Raw genomic sequence first — 24,754 nt, 5'->3', positions numbered from 1 at the left:
ATCTTATAATCCCATGAAACATAATGAAAATGACACACTGATCTTATAATCCCATGGAACACAATGAAAATGACATACTTGTATGGAATAGTAATTGTAATATCCTGCAACATTTGGGGAGAGAATTCTTAATACTACATATATAATAAGATCATCTTAATCAAGTAAATACATTTGAAACTCATGAGGGCTTATTAGGTCCAAAAAGGATCATATCCACCTTGATGTGAAAATCTGAGTATGGATGGCAATGGGGCAGGTTTTTTTTTGTACCCGCCCTGCCCGTTCCCTAATGGGATGAGTTTCAATTTTAACTAAACAAGTTTGGAGTGGGTTTGAGAATTTTTTTAAAACCCAGGGTGGGTTTTGGTATTGCCTTGTCTTATTTCGCCCCGATTATATATAAAATTAATTTTTAAAATTAAATTAGTATAATTTTATTTTACTATTTTTAATATATAGATAATAATAAAATAAGTTATAAAAATATAATAATTTAATTATTTATAAAAATATGTCTATTTTAATGTAATTAAAAATTTTAAAAGCAATTTAAAAAAATTCTAAAAAAAAGTTAAACCAGACGGAACGAGTATGAGAAATTTCCCATACCCGTCTCGTCCCGTCCCATTTAATTTTTTAAATGGGACATGAATGAGAATTATTTTGAATAAATAAGGCGGGGTTAGGATGAGAGTGACCTGTCCTGAATCCGTCCCATTGCCATCCCTATGAGTGAGTATTTTGATTAGTGTTGCAATCTCATGAAATATTGCCTAAACCACTATTGTAGGTGAGCCTTTTGGAAATATTGTCACAAGGATACAAATCCTAACACTACTCTTGTTTTTGAGATTGCACTCTCCGAAAATCAATGCCTCAATTAGAAAATCACCTAAAAAAGATACAAGAGAGTGTTTTCAAGAAGTTCAAAATCAACTCTATTATTTATATTAATTAAAAGAACATAACATAACTGTAAAAGAAAGAGACATTTGAACTGTTATCACTATTGAATTTAAAATGAGTCAAAACTATGTTTCTTATTTAAATAAATGAATATTATTCAAATAAACAATTTTAACAATCTTTTTTTTTTCCATAATAAATAAATACAATTTTTTCTAAACATTTTTTTTTGTTGCCAAGTAGGGATAACAATAGGGCAGGTTCTTTCGGGTACATGTCCTGTGTCTCGGTCCTAATGGGATCGGATTCAATTTTAATAAACGGGTTTGAGAATTTTTTTAAAAACCCAGGGCGGGTTTGAGGCGGGTTCGTGTATTACCCCGTCCCATCTCGTCCCGCCCCGATTATATATAAATTAATTTAATTTAAATTTTAAAATTAATTTAATTTAATTCTTATTTTACGATTTTTAATAAATAGATAATAATAAATATTTTTAATAAAATAAGTTATAAAAAATATAATAATTTAATTATTTATAAAATATATTTATTTTAATGTAATTAAAAATTTTAAAATTAATTTTTTTTAAAAAAAATTTAAAATTAAAAAAAAAGTTAAACTGAGCTGGACAAGGTGAGAATTTATCATATTCACCCCATCACGTTAATCTTTTAAATGAGATTGAGATGAGAATTATTTTGAATAAATAAGACGGAATTGGGATGGGGGCGACCCGTCCTAAACCCGTCCCGTTGCCACCCTTATTGGCAAGATTACTTTTGAAAAGACCTTGAATGGGAATCTTGTTTTACTCCCCTCAACCTTCACTTCATTCCCTACCAATTTCTTATAATATATTGAGATATAGCGATTGATTTGACATTTGAAAAGAAAATACTCGTCTAGGTGTGAACATCATCCACAATCTAGTCATAGATATCAATCCATTCTATAATTTTTTTCATTATCTCTCGCTAGAAAAAGAATCCGACAAAACGGGCAATTATACAACCATGAATTAACATAATAAAAATTCAATCATTTCATTTTAATTTATTTGAAAAGGGAAAAAAAATTTAATATCTACCCTTAAAATATTTCTCAGCACCATCAACCCATTTTATCCAATAGAGATAAGATGTGTCCTTTTAATTACTTCCATTAATTTGATTAAATTTACTTCTTTTCCCTCATTTAATTTTGTCCACTCTATTTCGACACAATCATTTGGCCCCATTCCAATTCAGAATAAGAGAGTTAAGATTGCAAATGAAATGATTTAATTATGATTTTAGAGGAATTTTTGTTTCTTACTACCACTTGGGCATAACAAAATTGAAAAATCTACGTCTGGTGCGCATATTCTTAGTCTTCCACCTCGGCCACGCCATCACATTCATTTCCTGCACCATTCGCAGCGTCTTTTGAAAAGAAAGGCGATCGCACTCCCCAGAAGGCGCCGTCCCATTCCTAATGGCCCTGTTAGCGAGAGTGGCGGTGATCGGAGCAGGCGTCGCTGGCCTCGCTGCCGCCCGCGAGCTCCATCGGGAAGGCCACCGCGTCGTCGTCCTCGAAAAACGACACAGTCTCGGAGGAACCTGGCTATACGACTCACGAGTCGACTCCGATCCGCTCAGCCTCGATCCGGCCCGCGCCGTCGTCGGCACCAGCCTCTACCACTCTCTCCGCACCAACCTCCCCCGCCAAATCATGGGCTTTCTCGATTATCCATTTGCGAAGAGTCCCCATGAGGACCAAAGAACCTTTCCAGGTCACGAGGAGGTGCTTTGGTTTCTAAACGAGTTCGCCGACGAGTTCCAACTCCGTGAGTTGATTCGGTTCTGCACCGAGGTCGTCCGAGCGGAGCGAGCTGAGGGGAGGAACGACGAGTGGGTGGTTGAGTCGAGGAGTCGTGGGTCTGAGTCGGCAAAGGTGGTGAGGGAAGTGTATGACGCTGTGGTCGTTTGTAACGGACACTACACTGAGCCCCATCTCGTCGAGGTTCCAGGTACGGTTCTTTCTGGTGCGGTGAGTGCAGTTCTACGGTTCTTTTTTGGTGCGGTGAGTGCAGTTCCGGTGTTTTGATACGGTGTAGCGCGTCTCACAGTAATTCACTATGCTTGATACTTTGATGACCGCACGTTTATCTATATGCCATTGTGATCCAGATCTAGTGGGCCTGGGCCATGATAGAAAATCAATTGTATGCTAAAGATACATTGGACAAAAGAGCTATATTATTTTACGGCCAATGATTTAATTTTTAATTTTTAATATTTTATATGGGTGAGCACTCTTTCCTCTTTATTAAACATGTTTTGAAAATGATCGATGATAATAGTCCGAAGTGGTCCCAAGTATTGGACCCTCTAATCCCGTTCAAAGTATTGGATCGACTTTGAACCGTTGGTCAGACCGTCGAACCTTTTTAATGAATCGATCAAAATCATTTAATTTTTAATATTTTATATTGGTGAACACTCCTTTTTGTCTTTATTAGACATGTTTTGAAAATAACTGACGATCTTTTTTATCGGGTCCGGAGTATCGGACCGATTGCACTGTCAAACCTAGGATTTGTGATTATATGTGTAAAGAACTATTCTACTACTTGTCAACTTTGATATATAATTGCTAAAGATCTAAATTATATACATGGTTGTTTTAAATTTTTATCATATAACACACTAAACATATATAAATATTTCTACCAAATTTATTTTATAATAATTATTAATGATAAATATGAAAATAATATAAATTAATTAATATAATAATTTTTAAAATAACAAAATATATAGATATATAATTAAATTAAATATTATAATTTTCTTTTCACCTTTATATTTAAATATTATACCTATTCCATTTAATAAATTCTAATATATTGGTACATTTATATTTATCTTTATTATTTAATTTGATATATCAAATATAAAAACTGAAATATTATTAAAAATTTTAATTTTATATAAATTTCTTATAATTATTTTTAATTTTAATAAAATATAAATTGTATATTTATGATGTCACTGCTTCGACCATTTTTCGATCATCGGTTTGACAAGTGAACTGTGAATTAGTAATTTTTCTGGTTTAATATCAGGTTTGATCATGAAAATATTGTTTATTAGCTTTTATGGTTTCAAAGTTTGAAATTCTTGTCTTACCTGATAACTCTTTTTTTTTTTTGTCCTTGTATCCATTGCTTCAATCACATGATTGGAAAAATTCAAAATGTTATATATCAAAATAAATGATTGTCAGTTAGATTTCACTTTCTATTTTTTATATTTAAAATTAGAAACTTGTACATAAAATTAAAGCATTTTTATGGATTTACCTTGTATTTTTTTTATAAAAATTAAAATTTAAGAAAGTAACCTCAAAATTTTAACCATTTTTTAAATTATTACTTTTTTAATGTAATAGCTATTGTATCTTATATAAAAGTTGTTATTTTCTAATTTTAAAAATAAAGAATAAAAAGTGCATCCAAACAAATATTAAATGTATCCTTGATGTTTATTTTTGGTTATTAATATGTGATAGGTATTGAAAAATGGCGTGGATATCAAATACATAGCCACAATTATCGCATTCCTAAACCATTCACGGGTCAGGTATTTATTCATTTGCCACAATCGATTGGTTGTTATTGATTACAAAGCTAAATGCAATATTTTCAATAGGTCTAATATTCGAGTTTATGAAAGTTATCAAGTTAGTGATTGTTTTCTATTTTTTAAGTAAGAATATGATAGTAACTCATATGTAAAGTGTAAGAACTTTTAAATTTATCTTAAAAAATAATATCTTTTAAAATCTATTTAAAAATAATGAGGTACTAATTTTTTTTTTATTATATCAAATTTTAAAAATAATTTTTAAGAATATAAAGTAAGTTTAACTATACTTTTCAATATAAGAGATACTAGATTTTATATAGAAGTTATTACTTATTACTATTTTTCATTTTTAAAATAAAAAAATAAGAAGTGTAATTAATAAAATAATTTAATTTAATTTAATTTAATTTAAAATTTAAAATTAATTTAATTTAAAATTTTATTTTACTATTTTTAATATATAGATAATAATAAAAAATTAATAAAATAAGTTATAAAAAATATAATAATTTTATTATTTATAAAATATATTTATTTTAATGTAATTAAAAAATATAAAAGTAATTTATTTATTTATTTTTTTTAAAAAAAAGTTAAACGGGATGGGTATAGAAATTGTTTTTAATAAATGGGGCGAGGTTGGGATGGAAGCGACCCATATTTTACATTGACATCAACTACATCCACATCTTAGGAATTAATCTACTTATGCATCCCATATTTTGGGTAGTGATTCAACTTTTGACTTTAGTTAATTCCACCTGCCTTAATAGTTGCATTCTATGCTCATGTTTTTGTCATATGTCATAGTAATTGAATTTTTTGCCTTCTCATGCAACCTACACCATGCTAAACAACCTACTCTATTGGTCATACTGTTGAGATATTAGGAATGCTTTCCTTATATCATTATTTCCTTATATCATTTAGTGTTGAGATATTAGGAATGTTTAGATATTTAGAAAGTTGAGATATTATGAATATTGAGATATTAGGAATATTGAGATACTAGGAATATTAAGATATTAGGAATATTGAGATATTAGGAAAGTTGAGATATTAAGATATTAGTTGTTATTTCCTTATATCATTCTTTCCTTGTATCATTCTTTCTCATTCTTAGAATGGTGATTACCCTCTATATATACTCTGTACATGAATGAATGAAAGTATGAATGAAAAAACTACAATTTATCAATTTGAAGATGGTATCAGAGCCATGGAACTGAAATCCTGGATATTTTGTCGCTATGGTGGTCCGACAGCGATCAACCATCCTAAGACAAGCCCTAATATTGATAAGTCAACCTTCAAATGCACTCATTGCAATAAGACTGGTCCCACCAGTCTGGATATCCCACAATTTCAAAGCAACGACTCTTGGTATGACCAGGAAAACAATAAGGAACCGAGGGTTTGAACCATGGACCTTTAGATCATGTTTAGGCTATCAACACTTTGTTATTAATTATAATAATCGTGATCAACGGAAGAAGGATTCCAAGAAAACCTTGACTGCAATTGTTGCCGAAATAAAAACAGAGGCTAATGTTGCTGAGAAAGCCTCTGCATTGGTAGCCGCTACTGATCATGGTGGTAAGTTTTTAAATACTTTTACACCTGTTATTAATAGTACATGGATAATTGATTCTGGTGCTACAGATCATATGACTTTTGATTCTAGACAGGTTTCACCCCTTAGACCTTCCTCACAAAAAATTGTTTCCACAGCCAATGGTAACACAACCCCAGTTATTGGGGAAGGATCCTTAACTCTTACTGATACTTTGAATTTGGATTCTGTTTTAGTTGTTCCATCTTTAGATTACAATCTTTTGTCAGTTTCTCAAATCACTATAGCCTTATCTTGTATTGTCATTTTTTGGCCTGAATTTTGTGTGATTAAGGACATCCAAACAAGACAGACGATTGGTTGTGGTATTAAACGGGAAAAACTCTATTACTTGGACTTGCAGTCAAAGGATTCAAATAAGTTGCAACAAGCCTTGATGGCAGATGGATCTGAGGGGGAGAAGAAAAAGTCTGAAATTTGGTTGTGGCATCGACGTCTGGGACATGCTTCCTTTGGTTATTTAAAAAAATTGTTTCCTAGTTTGTTTGCAAAGAGTGATATTTCTGGTTTCCATTGTGATATTTGTGAATTGGCTAAAAGTCATCGTGCTTCGTTTCCGTTAATTTTGAATAAAAGTCCGTTTCCTTTTATGGTTATACATTCTGATGTTTGGGGCCCATCCAAAGTCCCAACTTTGAGTGGCTCACGTTGGTTTGTTACTTTTATTGATGATTGTACCAGAATGACATGGTTATGCTTGATGAAGACCAAAGATGAAGTGAACTTGTTGTTTCAAAAATTTCATAAAATGATTGAAACTCAATACAATGCAAAGGTTCGGGTTTTGCGTAGTGATAATGGTGGAGAATATCAAAGTTCTGATCTTCAAAAGTATTTGGAAGGACATGGCATCATTCATCAAACTACTTGTTCCAATACACCCCAGCAAAATGGAGTCGCTGAACGAAAAAATCGACACTTGTTAGAGGTTGTTCGTGCTTCCTTGATAGCAGCAAAAACACCAATATCTTATTGGGGAGAAGCAATCACATCTGCCGCATACTTGATCAATCGGGTACCTTCTAGCTCAATTAACTTTCAAACACCTCTCCAAGCTCTTACTAATGCCGTTGTTGCCCCAACCGTCCCAAATCTACCTCCTCGTGTTTTTGGTTGCGTGGCATTTGTGCATCTACACAAGCACCAACGCACCAAGTTAACTTCCCATGCATTGCAATGTGTGTTTGTTGGATATGCATTGCACAAAAAGGGATATCGATGTTACCATCCTCCAACTCGACAAATGTATATTACAATGGATGTGGTGTTTCATGAAGATTCAATGTATTTTTCATCTAAGTCTGAACTTCAGGGGGAGTACCATAAGGAAATTCAGACTCTCGATTATGATTATCATATTTCTGAGGAAGATGAATCTGGACAATCTGAACTAGTGAACCAGGAAGTGGGTGAGTTGGATATGAGTGGTCAACAATTTGGGTCCGAAGATGTCTTCATTGAAATACCAAACCAATCGTCGTCTGTTGAGGGTGTTCTTAATTTGGAGCCTGATCCATTCATGAAACGGTTACCACATCGTCATAATAGAGGTATTCCTAAACCCACATATGAACCTAAATTGTCTACTAAAGTCAAATATCCCATGAGCAACTATGTGTCTACCCATCGTTTGTCTGAATCAAATAAGTCATTTGTAAATCAATTATCTACTGTAGCTATTCCTAATAGTGTGCAGGAAGCCTTAGCTGATCCAAGGTGGAAAGCAGCCATGAATGAAGAGATGAAATCATTGCAGAAGAATGAAACATGGGAACTCGTAGAATGTCCACTAGGAAAGAAGCCAGTTGGGTGTCGTTGGATCTATACTGTGAAGTACAAGGCAGATGGTAGTATTGAACGATTTAAAGCAAGACTGGTAGCAAAAGGGTACACTCAAACTTATGGAATTGACTACACAGAGACATTTGCACCTGTAGCTAAGATCAACACAATTCGAGTATTACTGTCTTTAGCTGCAAACCTAGATTGGCCATTACAACAATTTGATGTGAAAAATGCCTTTTTGCATGGCGAGTTATCTGAAGAAGTATATATGGATCTTCCACCAGGATGCATGGTGTCAGAAAAGCAATGTCAGAAGGTGTGCAAATTGAAGAAGTCATTGTATGGGTTGAAGCAATCCCCGAGAGCATGGTTTGGAAGGTTCACAAAGTCAATGAGAGCTTTTGGCTATCGTCAAAGTAATTCAGATCACACTTTGTTCCTAAAAAAGCAACATGGTAAGATTACGGCACTCATCGTATATGTGGATGACATGGTAGTTACAGGAAATGATCCTGAAGAAAGAAAAGCTCTACAAAATTATCTATCTAGAGAATTCGAAATGAAAGATCTAGGTCCTCTGAAATACTTTCTTGGGATTGAAGTTTTTCGATCAAGTGAAGGAATTTTTCTGTCTCAAAGAAAGTATGCCTTAGATCTTTTACAGGAGACTGGAATGTCGGGATGTCAACCTATTAATACACAAATAGAAGAAGGTCTGAAATTGTGTGTTGAGCCTAATCAAGTATCAACCGATAAGGGAAGATACCAAAGATTTGTGGGGAGATTAATGTACTTAGCTCATACAAGACCAGATCTTGCTTATGCATTGAGTGTAGTGAGTCAATACATGCATAATCCTGGAGAACAACATATGAATGCAGTCATGCGTATTTTGAGGTATTTGAAGAATGCTCCTGGGAAGGGAATTTTATTCGCAAAAAATGTTGATCATCAGAGTATAGAAGTATATACTGATGCTGATTGGGCTGGTGCAGTGGATGATAGGCGATCTACATCTGGTTACTTTACCTTTGTAGGTGGTAATCTTGTGACATGGAAAAGTAAGAAACAGAATGTCGTCGCTCGTTCAAGTGCAGAAGCGGAATTTAGAGGTATGGCTCTAGGACTTTGTGAGGCATTATGGCTAAGACTCCTCTTACAGGATTTAGGTTACCTATCTAGGCAACCAATCCGATTGTTTTGTGACAATAAAGCCGCATGTGATATTGCTCATAATCCAGTACAACATGATCGTACAAAGCATGTCGAGGTGGATAGATTCTTCATTAAGGAAAAGTTGGATGATAAGATTGTGGAATTGCCTAAGATTCGATCAGAAGATCAATTTGCCGATATCCTTACCAAAGCTGTCTCAAGTCAAGTGTTCTCAAAATTTTTAGACAAGTTGGGCATGTGTGACATCTATGCACCAACTTGAGGGGGAGTGTTGAGATATTAGGAATGCTTTCCTTATATCATTATTTCCTTATATCATTTAGTGTTGAGATATTAGGAATGTTTAGATATTAGGAAAGTTGAGATATTATGAATATTGAGATATTAGGAATATTGAGATACTAGGAATATTAAGATATTAGGAATATTGAGATATTAGGAAAGTTGAGATATTAGGATATTAGTTGTTATTTCCTTATATCATTCTTTCCTTGTATCATTCTTTCCCATTCTTAGAATGGTGATTACCCTCTATATATACTCTGTACATGAATGAATGAAAGTATGAATGAAAAAACTACAATTTATCAATTTGAAGACATACTACTCTTTCTTGGTCTTGTTATACCACTAATTGCATGTCACTTATCCCATACCTTTAGAGGATTGCTTTCATTTTTGTCACATGTTTAGCCAGACTCCATGTGTCTTATTTTAGATGCCTTATAACACCTCATGCCAGATATGATCATGTCTTTAATGTGCCAATAGTTTCTTGCTGGGGCTTTTCCTGATGCTAATGTGCCACATCCTTATGCCTCTAGGTGTCATGTTTTTATTGTCCAACAACCATTGCTTGGTTTTTTATTAATCTTAACTGGTGCACCATATTGAGCCCACTTGTGCTACTCGTTGCTGATGTATGTATGAATAGGTAACCTAATGTGCGCCAAAGTCCCTCTTAGCTTACATCTTTCCTGCAACATGGCTCATATGCCTAAGCTTCCTTCTCAGTCCACGGTCTACATCTGTTGAACTATCGACTCATGCATGAAACATTGCTTATTACTTCCTTTTGAGGCATGCATAACCTGTGCTGTGTAAAATAGTATTGCACCCATTTTTTACATGTTTGCAAGGCTCACCATCATGTGTAGATCAAATCAAGGTTAGAGGAGCATGCCCTCTTCTATTTTTAAAAAAATAAAAAAATTCTTATGTATACTGCCCCCTCCCCCCATCATTTTTTGTTATAAAAGGAATTCTTATGTATAGTTAGCCACTTTAAAAATTAAAATTTCCTTTCATTTTTTTTAAAATAAAAATAATTATATTTTAAATACTATGGATTTAAATAAAATAACTTTATAAATTTTAAATAAACTAAAAAGTAATGTTTACTTTATATAGTTTATTTCATTTATCTTCCTTGAACACTGAGGGATAACTCAATTGGTCCGACCTTGGATTTGCTCTCCAATGGTTACTGGTTCAAATCCTCAACTTTAGGGTTGACACCGTCTTAACTTATTCTTATAATTTTATTTTATTTTTGAATAAAATTAAGTGTCTAATCATTTTATATTTGACATTTTATTAAATAAATTTTGATTGTATATTCTCTTTGATCCATATATGAAAATTTTAAAGTATTTATATTAATTGAGTTTATATTTAGTCTTAGCTATTGAAGAACACATGACGAATAAAATATTTTGAACTATAGACAATAATATCTATTAAATTCTTAGGAACTACTTAAATTTTGATATATGAATCTATTAAAACTCTAAATATCAAGACCTTAATATCTTAGCAAATGTGTCACCCTCATATGACCATATGATAGATAATTTTAAAGTAACTGATTTCATTACTTTCAATTGATTTTATACATATACGTTGATTTGAAAAAATCTCAAAAAAGATATTATACAAAATTTTGAAGAAGTTTTAAAGATTTTTAAAGAAAAATTATTGATAATTGTCTACTTAGATTTTTAATCATTTTTAACTTTTTTTTTTTTGAAAAATTCTTTTAATTTAATTTTTTTTTATTTTATAAAATCTAATAATTTTTGCTAATATTTTTGTTAAGTTGGTGATTTAATTTAATAATTTTATTTACTTTTATTTATATATGAGTGCCTAAATTATTTAATTACTTAGTTTGTTGAATGACAAGAAGGATATTATTAACTATTTTTCAATTTGTTGAATGATAAGGAGGATGTCATTAACTAATTTTCAAATTTATGAACTTATTATCATATGTATATATATACTTTTGCGCCCCCTCAAATCAAACTTCTTGGCTAAACCACTATTTGCCATCACACCTTGATCATGTCTGAGACTCTATGTTGTGCTTTTAGAGTGACATGTCCATCGTAAGTCGTGTTCCATCACCACCCTTGAAGAGTCATTCCCTTCTTCCTTAATAAGTTTTTAAGCATTTCTTATTTAGACACATAAGGATATTATATGTGTCTCTACTTGCATAATGGATTTTCTTTATTTATAGAAAACATCAAAAAGTATTTCTCCACTTGAAAACCCCTTCTATAAGGCATCTCCTTTGGGAGGAAAATCGTAGCTCAACAGAATCTCACACTTAAATTTTTATAAGTTGAGCCACCAATGGTTGCTTTGCATGTGCATGTATGCATGTTACAACTACAAGTTTCCACATCCAAGCCAACGCTTGCACCCATAATAGTTATCCCTTTGCATTAATATGCTTCTTAGCCTTGTAAACACTCTTAACTTTTCATCTTGTCTTCAACATGGCATGTCACCCCCCATGTTATACCACTCACGGTTACAAGGTGCCACCACATGAAGTTTTGGTTCCATATCATTGTAGTTAAGATGCTGAAAAACCACTACACCAAGTGGAGTTTGCACCCTCATTGACTTAGCTTGCATATACTCCTGTACTACCTTTTCATACTGTCATAAGGTTGTAAACCTCTCCCACCTAACTTCATTTTCAAGAGTCCCCTTTTAATGCACTGGGTAATCAATCTTTCTATTCTTTTTACTTAGCTCCATAGTTCGATGATCCAAGATCTTATAAGCTTCTCACTTAAACTACTTTTGGATAGTCTAAGGTGCATGCTTTTTCCATATCTTAGTGGGATCTTGATTGTTAAGAAAGGGCTTAAAGAAAGTAATATGAAAAGAATGATGAATTTTTAGTGTATATGAAAGTTTTAACCTATATGTAATTGCACCAATCTTTTTTATTACTTCAAAGGCACCAACCATCATACTTGGGGTTGAAACCCCTCAATACTTTCTGACTGTTGATGTTCTTCCAAATTTGTGGTGTAAGTTTCAATGATACTCTATTGCCAACTTGAAACTCTATGGGTTTCCTCCTTTTATCAGTACACTTTTTCATTCATTTGTTGTCTTTTTCCAAACTTTCTTTTGCTTTTTCATGCATTTCCTAACAAGATTCCATGAATCAAAAGGCTACATGACTATGTGATGCCTAACTTATATCCTAACCAACATATCTAAAGGCATGTGATCAGGCTGTTGCCTAATTGCCATCTTGAATGGGCACAATCCTATAGAAGAACTCTTGTGTAGATTATAACAACACTGAGTCACTTCTAGAAATTCCAAATAATTATGTTGTCTAGCAATCATATAGTGCTTCAAATACTTTTATTGCATTTGCATCCATTTTTTTTAAGTCTAATTATCTATTTGAGGGTGATTTTAGTTTAAAATTTTGGTTTTGATCCTAACATCTTGAAGAGCTCAACTCAAAACTTACTCATGAAGTGAGAATCTTTGTCACTCACTATGATGATGACAAGGATAATGATAAAAGGAGCAACAATAGTGGTGATCGACTATCTGAAAGTGAAGGTGGTGGGGTTAGTGGGGGAGGTGCTGATTATATTAGTTACGCAAATTCAGACATGTCATGGGCACAAGGAGATAAAAATTACTATGCCACATAAGATACATATCATATAATGATTTGGAAAGACTAACTATATTTTCCAATAATGATTATTATTCTAGTGGACAATATTATCCTAGAAGTAATTATCAAAGTATTGATGAGCATATGTAGACTTTGCGTGTAGGATTATGACAATATTTCAAAGGAGTAGATGATAAATCACATCATAGCTTTAGACAATGTTATAGTACGTACCACTACTTCTAGTAGAAACTATTTTGATCTATTTCTAAGGATGCATCTCGAGGAGTAATCAAATACTAGAACATGAGCTAATGATTACTATGCATATGATCAATCTTATTTTAGTAGCAACATTGGGTATTGAGGTTTTGGGTACTATCACCATAGGTTCCGATTACCTATCATCAAGCTAGTCATCTCAACTAACGCATTTGAACTATAGACAACTCTTTTAACCATATCCTTATCATGAGAACTACCACCCCAATTTATATACTCGTTATAGGACAAATGATGATGATGATTTTGAGCTCTCACGTCATTCAATGCATAATTCATATTGAATTGTATGTCTTTTTAGCAAACTATTATTATATTTAAAATAAAATAATTTTCAATTCTTAACATTATCATAAATAACTTTGAGCACATACTTTTACAATTATTTAAACAATGTTAAAAGTTATACATGTTTTTTATTAATTTTTTTAACTTATTTGATTATACCAATAGTTCTGATAATTTTCATAATTTTTTAAACTTTTTAGTGAACTTATTTTTTGTATGGCTTGATACCAAGCTGAGATTGATATGCCTCAACACCTCTTGAGTCAATGACCCAAACTATGACTTTGAACTAGGTTAGGGTGATATACCCATTGCTGTCCATGTTCTATCACCATAGTTTTAGAGTCACCTCCCTCACCTTAAAGAGTTTTTAAAGCATTTTTTTTATTTTTTATTATCAAGTGAAATCTCACACTTGAATTTTTCTCAAGTTGAACCACCCACATGGTGCCTTGCTTGGGCACCAAAGGTGTTGCCACTCCCAAGTCACCACCAAGCGAATGCCTAGCACCATAATACTAATATCCACACACTGACACGCTACTCAGCCTGTTAAGCATCCTACTTTTCACTTGGTATTAAACATAACATGTCATCCCGCATCCCATAGGCACTCATGGGCCCAGGTTGTTATCATAAGAGGCCTTGGTCCTGCAACAACGCAGTCAATGTGTTGAAACTTGTCCCCAAGTTTAGTGGTCACGGAACAAAGACATGTTTGTTGGAGTTGTGGAGTGTTGTTGTATATGGGCAGGCGGTAGGAGCATCTATTTTGGGTTGTGCAGTCCTTGTGTTTTCAGGGTTCTTAGAAGAGAACACATTTCCTTTTTAACATCTATAATGGCCCCCGTCAACTTCTCTTGGGAAGCAGGTCGGTTTACGAACTGAAATTTCAATATAAATCTTTGCCATATGCCAAAAGTCCGGATAGCCTCAAATTATGTTCTTTAATCTTAGGATTCTATGTAATCTTTATATCTAAACATGCTATAAAAAATATTAAATAACAATTAGATCATAAACGGAATTATAAACTGATCGGAAAACATACATCCCGCCATTGCCATTTTATAGGTTAAAATGGGTTTTGCTAATTTCGGGTTTCAGGTGCTTCTAAATCTTCACAATCTCCACTTAGATGGTGTTTTGAAAACTGAAAAGAAATTGCAAGCTTAGGGTACCCTCCCGTTAGTCATGTTCTGCCTCGTTTTAAAAGATTCTTTTCATCACTGAGTCTACCTGGAACGTGCACAGAACATGGGGTAGTGATGCGAATGTGGTTTGGAGCATGAATCCTCGTTCTTAAATTGATGGAATGATGTGGACCACATTCCAATTACGTCTTCGGTTTATTACCAAAGATGTAGGAGAAATAAAATCCCAACATTCTAATCTACCACCTTGTTCCATAGTCAATGCTCAAAGCAGTTCACTACTTATTAATTAGCACTCTTTCTGGGGTAGGTTTAATATAATCATATTGTTTCTTTTATTAAATTGGATTAATTTACTCTTTTGTTTGCCAGTTCTTGAATATTTACAAATATACTGTACCCGACAGGTGGTGGTTCTCATTGGATTTGGACCTAGCGCTTTTGATATCTCTAGAGATGTGGCGACGGTAGCCAAGGAAGTTCACATCGCAACAAGAGCCCCTAATGTAACAGTTGGAAAATTAGACAACCATAAAAACATATGGCAGCATGAAATGGTAACCTCCTCCTTTTTCTTTTTCATATCTCAAATTATTTCTCGTATTCATTTGCAATCGCGGTGTTGTTGGAGCCACCTGTGGTATGACCCCAAGTTGGAAATTGTGATTAGTTAATTTAGTTCTTCAAATCCAAACTTCAAGCAATTGTAAGATGTTTGATAAAATTTAATATCCATTTATACACCTCAAAATTTGTCTCATTTTTATTTTATATTGATTTTGAGTTCAATTTTGTCCATAAATTTTAAATCTCGATTATATGTGTTTTTTGACCCACTCACCAATTTTTTAGTTTTTATTATTTTGTATATATATTTTATTATTATTATTATTATATTTTACTTTTTATTTATTTATTTATTATTACTATTATTATTATTTTGTTATTATTATTATTTTATTTTTCATTTTATTTCCTTCATCTTTCTCTCCTCTCTCCTCTCACTTCCCTGCCTACCCTTACCTACCCCCATCACCCCACGTCCAAGCCATACCCTATTCCCTCTATTTGGTTTTTTTGTTATTTTGAAAAAACTAACTTTAAAATGTCCATTTTTTTATTTCTTATATAATTTTTTAGAGTTTTTCTTAATATTTTCAGAATTTTCATTAATTTTTACATCGCCAATATTTTGTATCAAAATATTTTTTAATATATCTCAATATATCCGTAAAATCAAAATACTAATATATCCGTAATTATCGATATTTTTATTTTTTATAAGAGTAAGTTAATTGTTTTGATTTAATATTTAGAATTAATTTTAAAGTTGTTGTATTAAGTTATTTTATCAAATATGCTTATTAATTTAGTGACTTAAATTAAGTACTTATTAAGTCATATTAAATTATTAAGTTAATTACTTAACACCATCTAAATCCAGACTTAAAGGGTGCTTTCGGTTTGCATTTCAATAAAAACTGTCATATCCAAGGTTTCAGTTTTTTGGTTGAACAGTAAGGTAACCAAAGTGTATTTCAAGGTGTGAGGTACTCATTCTCAATCCTATATTTACAGATAGAATTTGTTGATGAAGATGGTAAAGTTGTCTTTCAAGATGGATCCTCAGTTCATGCAGATACCATTTTTTACTGTACTGGGTATGAATCAAATGCTTCACTTTTCATTGTTTTTTCCTCAGTAGCCCTTCACATTTTATCTTCCAATCCTACCTTCATTGCTCCTCCTGCTGGTTCTCTCAGTGAATGATTTGTTGATGAGCTTTAGCATATTCGTTTTGTCATTCAAGTTCTGAATTATATCTTTTGCAGGTACAAATACCATTTTCCATTTATTGAAACAAATGGAATTGTAACCATTGACGACAACCGTGTTGGGCCACTGTATAAACATGTCTTCCCTCCGCGCTTAGCTCCTTGGCTCTCTTTCATTGGAATGCCTAAGCAGGTCTGTTGTTTCAACCACATATTCCCACATAGTGATGTGCTAAATTTGCTAAATTTGAAAAAGAAAATAGTTTTGTTCATTTTGTAGAACTCATGAAATACCCACTAAGCATTAATTAGATATGAACTATCAATTTTATGGCCTAAGCATACCAAATGGATCTTGCTATAAAATTCATTAAGGTGATTAAAATAGCATACCACAAGAAAAGATGTTCCCCTTTCCTTGATTCTATTTTCTGTATGTTAATGCACATTTGATTGATTCTATAGTCTGTTGTAGATTAACTTTCTGTTGATAAACCAGACTACTTAATATTTGGGCAATTGACAATGGAATTTTTTCTTTTGCAATCAGGGTACCCCATTTATGACAGCCGAGTTACAATCCAAGTGGTTGGCACATGTTTTATCTGGTAAGGCATTGCTGCCAACAGAAGAGGAGATGATGTCTGATATCGAAAAATACTATCATCATATGGAGGAAACTGGAGTGCCCAAGCGCTTCACCCATGTCCTTCCCCCCAATGAGGTGCTCCATGCATCTATTTGCTTATCTTTCATATTTAATCTTCTTAACAACTTATCATTGGATGAAGCCATTTCTTATCAAATATTTGTAGCTCCTAAGATAATCTGTACGGTAATAAGAATCTCGACTTCTATGGAGAACGTTTCCATTTGTTTCCATTATCGTGAAAATGACTCCCTTTTTTTTTGTGGATGGTTTGATGTCAGATTGAGTACATGAATTGGCTACTTGCTCAGGTGGGAATGCCACCATTGAAGGAGTGGAGAGGAAGGATGTACAGGGAGTGTGCCATGTTAGCAAAAGCCAAGCGAGATGGGTACAAGGATCAATGGGATGATGACTATTGGGATGCAGTCATCGCATCACAGGTTGATTCCGTAGTCCCAAAAAACTTGATATCTTAGTTTTGCACTAATGTGTTCTCTCTCTCTCTTTTGTTGACTACGAATGAGATTGGTAAATTATTGTATATTTTCTTTGATTATGAAAAATATATGTATATACATATATAAAAAATATGAATCCGGAAAGTTCCCTAATTACCTAAATTATAACTTATAATATAACTAATTTACAATCAATAGGTTATTTATAAAAGGAAACAAATTAGTGATTGAAAAAGAATATAATAAGTTCCTTTATTATGCCCTGCAAGATGGAGCTCCATGTGGAGAGTCCAATCTTGAACATGAGAGAAACAAAATGGGTGTGTGGAAGTGGTTTGGTAAGAGCATTCGCTAGTTGATCTTCATAAGATACATAAGCAACGTGAAGAGCATCGTTCTGTACTTGATCATTCAAGTGAAAAACAATGGCCACTTGCTTCATATATGAATGAAAAACTAGATTGGAGCAAAAATGAGTAGCACCAACATTGTTGCAATAAATCACATGTGCTTGTGGAAGCTAAATGTCAAGTTTAGTAAGAAAATAGCACATCCAAATGAATTTAGTAGCTATAGTAGCAATCGACCTATATTCGGCTTCTATAGAGAAGTGGGCAATAGTATGTTGCTTCTTGGAACTTCATGAGATGAGATTGTGGTCAAGATAAACAATATAAGCACTTGTTGAAGTGAAGTCATCGTTATTGTCAACCCAATCTGCATCAGAGGAAGGATGGAGCAACATGGGAGAGTCATGATGGAGGAGGAGTCCATGGTTAGAAGTACCACATAAATAACACAGTAGGCGCTTCACAATAGCCCATTGGTCGGTGGTGGGGTGATACATAAATTGAAAGAGTTTATTCATCGCAAATGATCTATTATGTACTTCTAATAATGGCTTGATATTCTATGGGATCAATGAGAGTAGATCCAAAGTGGAGTGTAAGTGTTGGGTTGGTGGGAAGAGGTGTGACAATTGGTTTGGCACTAGTCATTTTGGTATGAGCAAATAAATCCTCAATGTATTGATGTTGGGAGAGAAGGAGCCCATGTTCATGCAAACCAACCTCCACACCAAGAAAGTAGGCGAGAGGTCCAAGGTCCTTGAGAGAAAACCCTTGGGCGCTAGTAGGACCTCAAAGCATTGTATTGCATCAACACTACTTGTGATAATAATGTCGTCAACATAAATGAGGAGATAGATAGTATGACTACCTATGTTGAGAGCAAATAATGAGGGGTCGACATGAGAATTTTGAAAGTCAAAGGCATCAAGGAATTGGTGAAGCTCATCTACCAAGCACATAAAGCTTGCTTGAGCCCATAGATGACCTTGCAAAGTTTACACACGTAAAAGGGATAGTCAGAGTCAACAAAATCCGATGGTTGTGCCATATACACATCCTTAGCAAGATGACTTTGCAAGAAAACATTATTAACATCAAGTTGACGAAAAAATCACCTACAACTAATTGATATATTGAGAACAAGGCGCACAATGATTGGTTTAACCACTAGACTAATGTCTTGTGATAATTTACTTTTGGTCATTGGTGAAAATCCTTCACAACTAGACAAACTTTAAACTTATTGATAGAATCATTAGAGTGATGTTTAGTCTGAAAAACCCATTTACAATTAACAAAGTTTTGTGTGGGGTTGGCGGAACTAACTCCCATGTCCCATTTCGAACAATAAGGGTTTTTTTAAAAAAAAAACTTGCAATTTTTTCACAACCACTCGAAGAGAAACCTAGAAGTCCATAAATAGATTTTTTAAGTTATAAAGCACACAAAGTGAATCCAACCATCTGTTTGGTTGTCAAATATATATATATATATATATATAAACCATATTTTGACTCCTATGTTATCTCTCTCACTTTCTTTATTGTGAAAAAAAAAAATCCAAAAAAGAAACAAAAAGAAAAAAAAACTTAAAAATAAATAAAACCCGAGATGAAATGGTCACATGAGTTTTAGGTAAAGTGCCGTTTTCTGCATTCCCAAACAATATCTCATTATTTTCTCAGCATCCTAGAAGCAATATTTTCTCGGTATTCAAACAACTGTATCTAACCTAGAGGTTGATTGATTGACATCGGAATTGATAGATGCATTACCTTGAACTCAGAATCGATCTAATCGTAGCGTTTGGAGAAGAAGTTGTGTAAACAGCCTGCAGGTGATAATGGGCTGGACTGAGCCAGGGCCAGCCCAGTTTTTGAACAATTCGGCTGTGAGTGGGTTGCTTTCTTGTCATAAGCCCTTGCTCTACCCATGGATCAAACCTCCGTTAAGATTGAGGGTTAATTTCACTCCCCACGTTATATTTGGACTAAATATATCTTAACCATCGTTAATTTGAAATTCCATCAAATATTTCAGATATCCTTTTCATTTATTATTTTTATTCATTTCTTATTTGATTCAAAATTAGAGAAATATCTATTGAAATTTCAAAATTTTGATGACTAAATATATTTAGTACAAAGTTGAAGGTAAATTGTGAAAATTTTGCATATATTTTTTATTAAACAATATATGCAGAATCATATAAAGCCAAGAAATTCTCTTAGCCTACAACTATAAATAACCATATAAATATAATAAATTTCATAGCCCGAATCGTATAAATTTAAAATTCATTTAAGTTGTTCCTTCATTTCTTGGACCCTTTTGGAACTCTTAATTTCTCTATGGTTCCTGGGAATAATATCTATATCTAAAATTTTAGAAAAAAAAAGTGTTACATTTCCATATTTCTCAATAAGGTGTTGTGCATCCAAAGGAGTAACAATTCTAATTTAGTGTAATATAAACAAATTAAAAAATATATATAATAATTTATTCACATTATACATTATCAGAAACTTTACTCATAAAAAAAATTAAATTAACTAGGTTTGTCAAATTTTCTATTATCATCATATATATAGTTAAATATTCCATTTTTTTTTTGTGTAAAATAAACTCTTCTATTTATCATCCAACAATTTATTCAAATATACATTTGATATCATTTAATCATTACATATAAATCTTCAAATGCAAATATGATGCAGATGTTTACATATAATTAAACAATACATTGTTGTTCTTGAGCTTTCACTAAAAGATACACATTTGTACTCAAGTACTCTTCTATTCGGGGTCTTCTTAGGGTAAACTAATGTCTTTCAAAGATATCTCATTTTATATGAGTAGACTTGGATATTATGGGAGAGAAATATTTTGGTAATTTATAGTGAATTTCGCTTATTTTTTTTTGGAATTTATCGATATTTTACCTATTTATCATCGGTTTATCGCGATATTTTGGGATGGTCAACATGGTCAGGGGCCGTCAATGCGGCATGCAGTTTTGGAAATATATGGGAGAAAAATATTTTGGTAATTTATAGTGAATTGCGCTTATTTTTTTTGGAATTTATCGATATTTTACCTATTTATCATCAGTTTGTCGCGATATTTTGGGATGGTCAACACAGTGGGCAGTCACCCGCCAAAAGGTTTGCAATCCTTTGAGCCGACCACTAGGGCAAATTTGCTCCTTATTATATAAGTTGCACCAAATAAATATATACTCAAATTCAGCATATAAACATATTTTAAAAAAAAATGTTTTAAAGAAAAAATTAATTATAATTATTTTATAATTAAATGAAAAATTTTCATCTATTTGAAAACCAAAAATATAAAAATTATCATGATAATTTTCTTCATAGTGTTTTTAATATCATTAATATATTAATTAAGTATTAAAAATTATACATATATTATAATTTATTTTATATCATTTGATACAATTGAATTAAATAAATTATAATTTTAATATTAAAGATATTTTTCAATTAGACATATTGTAATCAAATATCACAATATTATTATCAAATAATATTTGATATAATTTAATAATAAATATATACTTATGAAATTCATATTTTTATTAGCACATACAATATTATTATCAAATCTAATAAATTATATATATATATCAATTACAATTCTATTATACTTCTAATTTTATTTTTAAGAGTTTTTTTTTTTTTTTTTTTTTTACATTTTTTATAATTTCTAATCAATTTTAAATTTATCGATATTTTATGTCAAAATATCTATCAATATATCTTGGATATATTTGATATATCCGTAAAATGGAAGTACCAATACATCTGTAATTACCGATATTTTCATCATTGGTTAGGATTAAAACACTCTGATCTTATTTTCCAAAACTGTAATAAAGCAATGTCAAAAATAAAGTACAAACAATAAATAAATAAAAAACACATGAGATTTATAGTGGTTCACTCTTAATGTGAGAGTTACATTCACTTGTAGTTACTATAGATTTTCACTATGATGAAAAGAGAGTACAAGAGAATCCTAAAATGTTTCACCTTTTAACTTTTTTTGTAACGACCCGCTCCCAACCGTGCAAGTATTGTCCACTTTAGACCGAAAGGGGCCCTCACAGCTTTAAAATGTGTCTACAAGGTTACGAGGAGTCCATACTTATATAACACTAGAAACTTTCTCCCTTATCCGAAGTGGGATGTGACAAACACCCCCTATGCAGACATAACGTCCTCATTTTGTCCCATGTGATTTTGGGCCCAAATAGACAAACACCCCCTATGGGCCAAACAAACCCCTCACACCGAGATCGGAGATCGACTCGAATACTATTTGTAATGACTTGCTCCCAACCATGTAGATATTGTCCACTTTGGGCCCAAAGGGGGTGTTTGTTTGTTTGGCCTCATAATCCCATGGGACACAAGAAGGACTTAGTGTTTGCATGGGGGAGAGAGGTGTTTGTGACATCCTTGATCAGATAAGGGAGAAAGTTCCTGACACTATATAAGTATGGACTTCTTGTAGCCTTGTAGACGCGTTTTAAAGTTGTGAGGACCCTTCTGGGTTCAAAGTGGACAATATCTACACGGTTGGATGTGGATCATTACAAATGGTATCAGAGCCGATCTCCGACCTCAGTGTGGGGGGTTTATTTAGCCCCATAGGGGGTGTTTGTCTATTTGGTCCCATAATCCCATGGGACACAACGAGGATGTAGTGTCTGCATGAGGGGAGGGGGATGTTTGTGACATTCCACATTGAATAAGGGAGAAAGTTCCTGACACTATATAAGTATGGACTTCTCGTAACCTTGTAGACGCGTTCTAAAGTCATGAGCCCCCCCTCCCCACCTGGGTCCAAAGCGGACAATATCTACACAGTTGAGATTAGTCCGCTTTGGACCAAAATGGGTCCTCACGACTTTAAAACGGTCTACAAGGTTACGAGGAGTCCATACTTATATAGCGCTAAGAACTTTCTCCCCTATCCGATGCGGGATGTCACAAACACCCCCCCTCTCCCCCACCATGCAGACACAACGTCCTCCTTGTGTCACATGGGATTACGGGGCCAAACAGACAAACACCCTTTACGGGACCAAACAGACTCTTACACCAAGGTCGAGGATCGACTCTGATACCATTTGTAATGACCCGCTCCCAATCGTGTAAATATTGTCCGCTTTGGACCCAAAGGGGCCCTCACAGCTTTAAAACGCGTTTGCAGGGTTAAGAGAACTCTATACTTATATAGTACCATGAACTTTCCCTCTTATCCGAGCAATTGTTTATCACATTTTCCCTTTGTGTTTTTTTCTCTCTCTCAATACCCAAAAATAAAGCCTCTATCATTTGCCACCCCCTGCAAAAATAATCACACATATAGTAATCTCATAACTAATACTCAACAATATAAAGCAATATCATTTTGTAAATTTTCCAAACTACTTTTGATATGAAAATTTATTTTATTAAGATTTTTTATGGTTGATTTATTAAGTTCATTTTAACACAAGGAATTTTTTTTTTTCATAAATGAAAAGATGAACTTTATTGTTTTTATTTGACACTTATACATTAATAAATAAATTAATTGCCAATGCATTTCCGACTTAGTGAGGTGCCTCATATCTTCTTGTTGAGTAACTTAACCTCTAATCCATTCTCATTTCATGGTTTGTTGACCTTTTTGGAAGCCATTTGAGATCTTGTATGGCCTCAACCATGAAAAATTTTATTTTATTTTTTATTTTTCATTTAAAAAAATAAAATAATGACTTTGAGTTAGAGATAAAAATCAAAATTTCAAATATATAAGTAAATAAATATTTTTGAATAAAAAAATTGGCCAAAATCAAAGGTTGTAGTGTTGCGTTATGGCATGGTCCACAATAGGGTTGCATGCATTTGGGTTCTATTAGTGTATGTTGTGTTGATTTTGGTTAAGGTTTGTATGTGTTGTGTGGTGATGTTGTGTTATTTTTGATTGGGGTTTGTATTGTAATGATAGTGGCGTGCTATGATATCCCATATTGATCAAATATGATAAGAAGTTTTTAAAATGATATATATAATGGACTTCTTTTAGTTGTATAGAAATGTTTTAAACTCATGATAGTTTATTAGGTCTAAAGTGAATAATATCAACATAAGAGAGAGTAAGTCAATACAAATGATATCACAGTCATTTCTCAACTTTGATGTGAGAATCTGAATGGGTATTGTTTTGATTAATCTCATAATCCATGAAATACAATGAAGATGATATACTTGCAGGGAAGAGTAAATATGATATCCTATAATGGTTAGGGAGAGAATTCTTAATGCTATATATATATATATATATATATATATATATCTAAATTGAGTTGATGCATTTGAAAATCGTGAGGGCTTATTTGGTCCAAAAAGGATAATTTCAACCTTGATGCAAGAATCTGAGTGAGTGTTTTGATCGTTCCCACAATCCCATGATATCGTTTGAACACTATTGTAAGTGAACCTTTTAAAAATATTGTTCCACGGATACAAAATCCAATACAACTCTATTATTTATATTAATTGAAAAGACATAACTACAGAGAAAGTGACACTTGAAATAATATCCCTAATTTATTTAAAATGAGTCAACAATAATTTATTTATTTAAATAAATGAATATTATTCAAATAAACAATTCATAACAATCTCCTTTCTTTAC

At 32.7% G+C, this 24,754-nt stretch overlaps 1 protein-coding gene across 1 annotated transcript; it reads left to right on the top strand.

Annotated features, from left to right (window-relative positions):
• The first annotated feature begins 2,288 nt into the window (after positions 1-2,288).
• LOC117928917 (flavin-containing monooxygenase FMO GS-OX-like 2) lies at positions 2,289-17,799 on the top strand. The gene is made up of 7 exons (XM_034849032.1): positions 2,289-2,920; positions 4,465-4,535; positions 15,213-15,362; positions 16,384-16,466; positions 16,638-16,773; positions 17,131-17,304; positions 17,511-17,799. Exons 1-7 carry the CDS (start codon positions 2,386-2,388, stop codon positions 17,706-17,708), a joined length of 1,347 nt encoding a protein of 448 aa, XP_034704923.1. The 5' UTR covers positions 2,289-2,385; the 3' UTR covers positions 17,709-17,799.
• Positions 17,800-24,754: the final 6,955 nt, after the last annotated feature.

Source organism: Vitis riparia, chromosome 13 (assembly GCF_004353265.1).
Source record: "Vitis riparia cultivar Riparia Gloire de Montpellier isolate 1030 chromosome 13, EGFV_Vit.rip_1.0, whole genome shotgun sequence".
NCBI lineage: Eukaryota > Viridiplantae > Streptophyta > Magnoliopsida > Vitales > Vitaceae > Vitis > Vitis riparia.
Note: the sequence above shows the minus strand (reverse complement) of the source record. Positions and strands in the feature narration are given on the sequence as shown.

What these genes read in the sequence shown, in the direction of transcription:
- LOC117928917 (XM_034849032.1), top strand. Translation starts at nt 2,386, where the DNA reads ATGGCCCTGTTAGCGAGAGTGGCGGTGATCGGAGCAGGCGTCGCTGGC. An exon ending in ACCATTTTTTACTGTACTGG is followed by an intron (nt 16,467 to 16,637) that starts GTATGAATCAAA and finishes TATCTTTTGCAG; the next exon opens with GTACAAATACCATTTTCCAT. An exon ending in ATGTCCTTCCCCCCAATGAG is followed by an intron (nt 17,305 to 17,510) that starts GTGCTCCATGCA and finishes GTTTGATGTCAG; the next exon opens with ATTGAGTACATGAATTGGCT.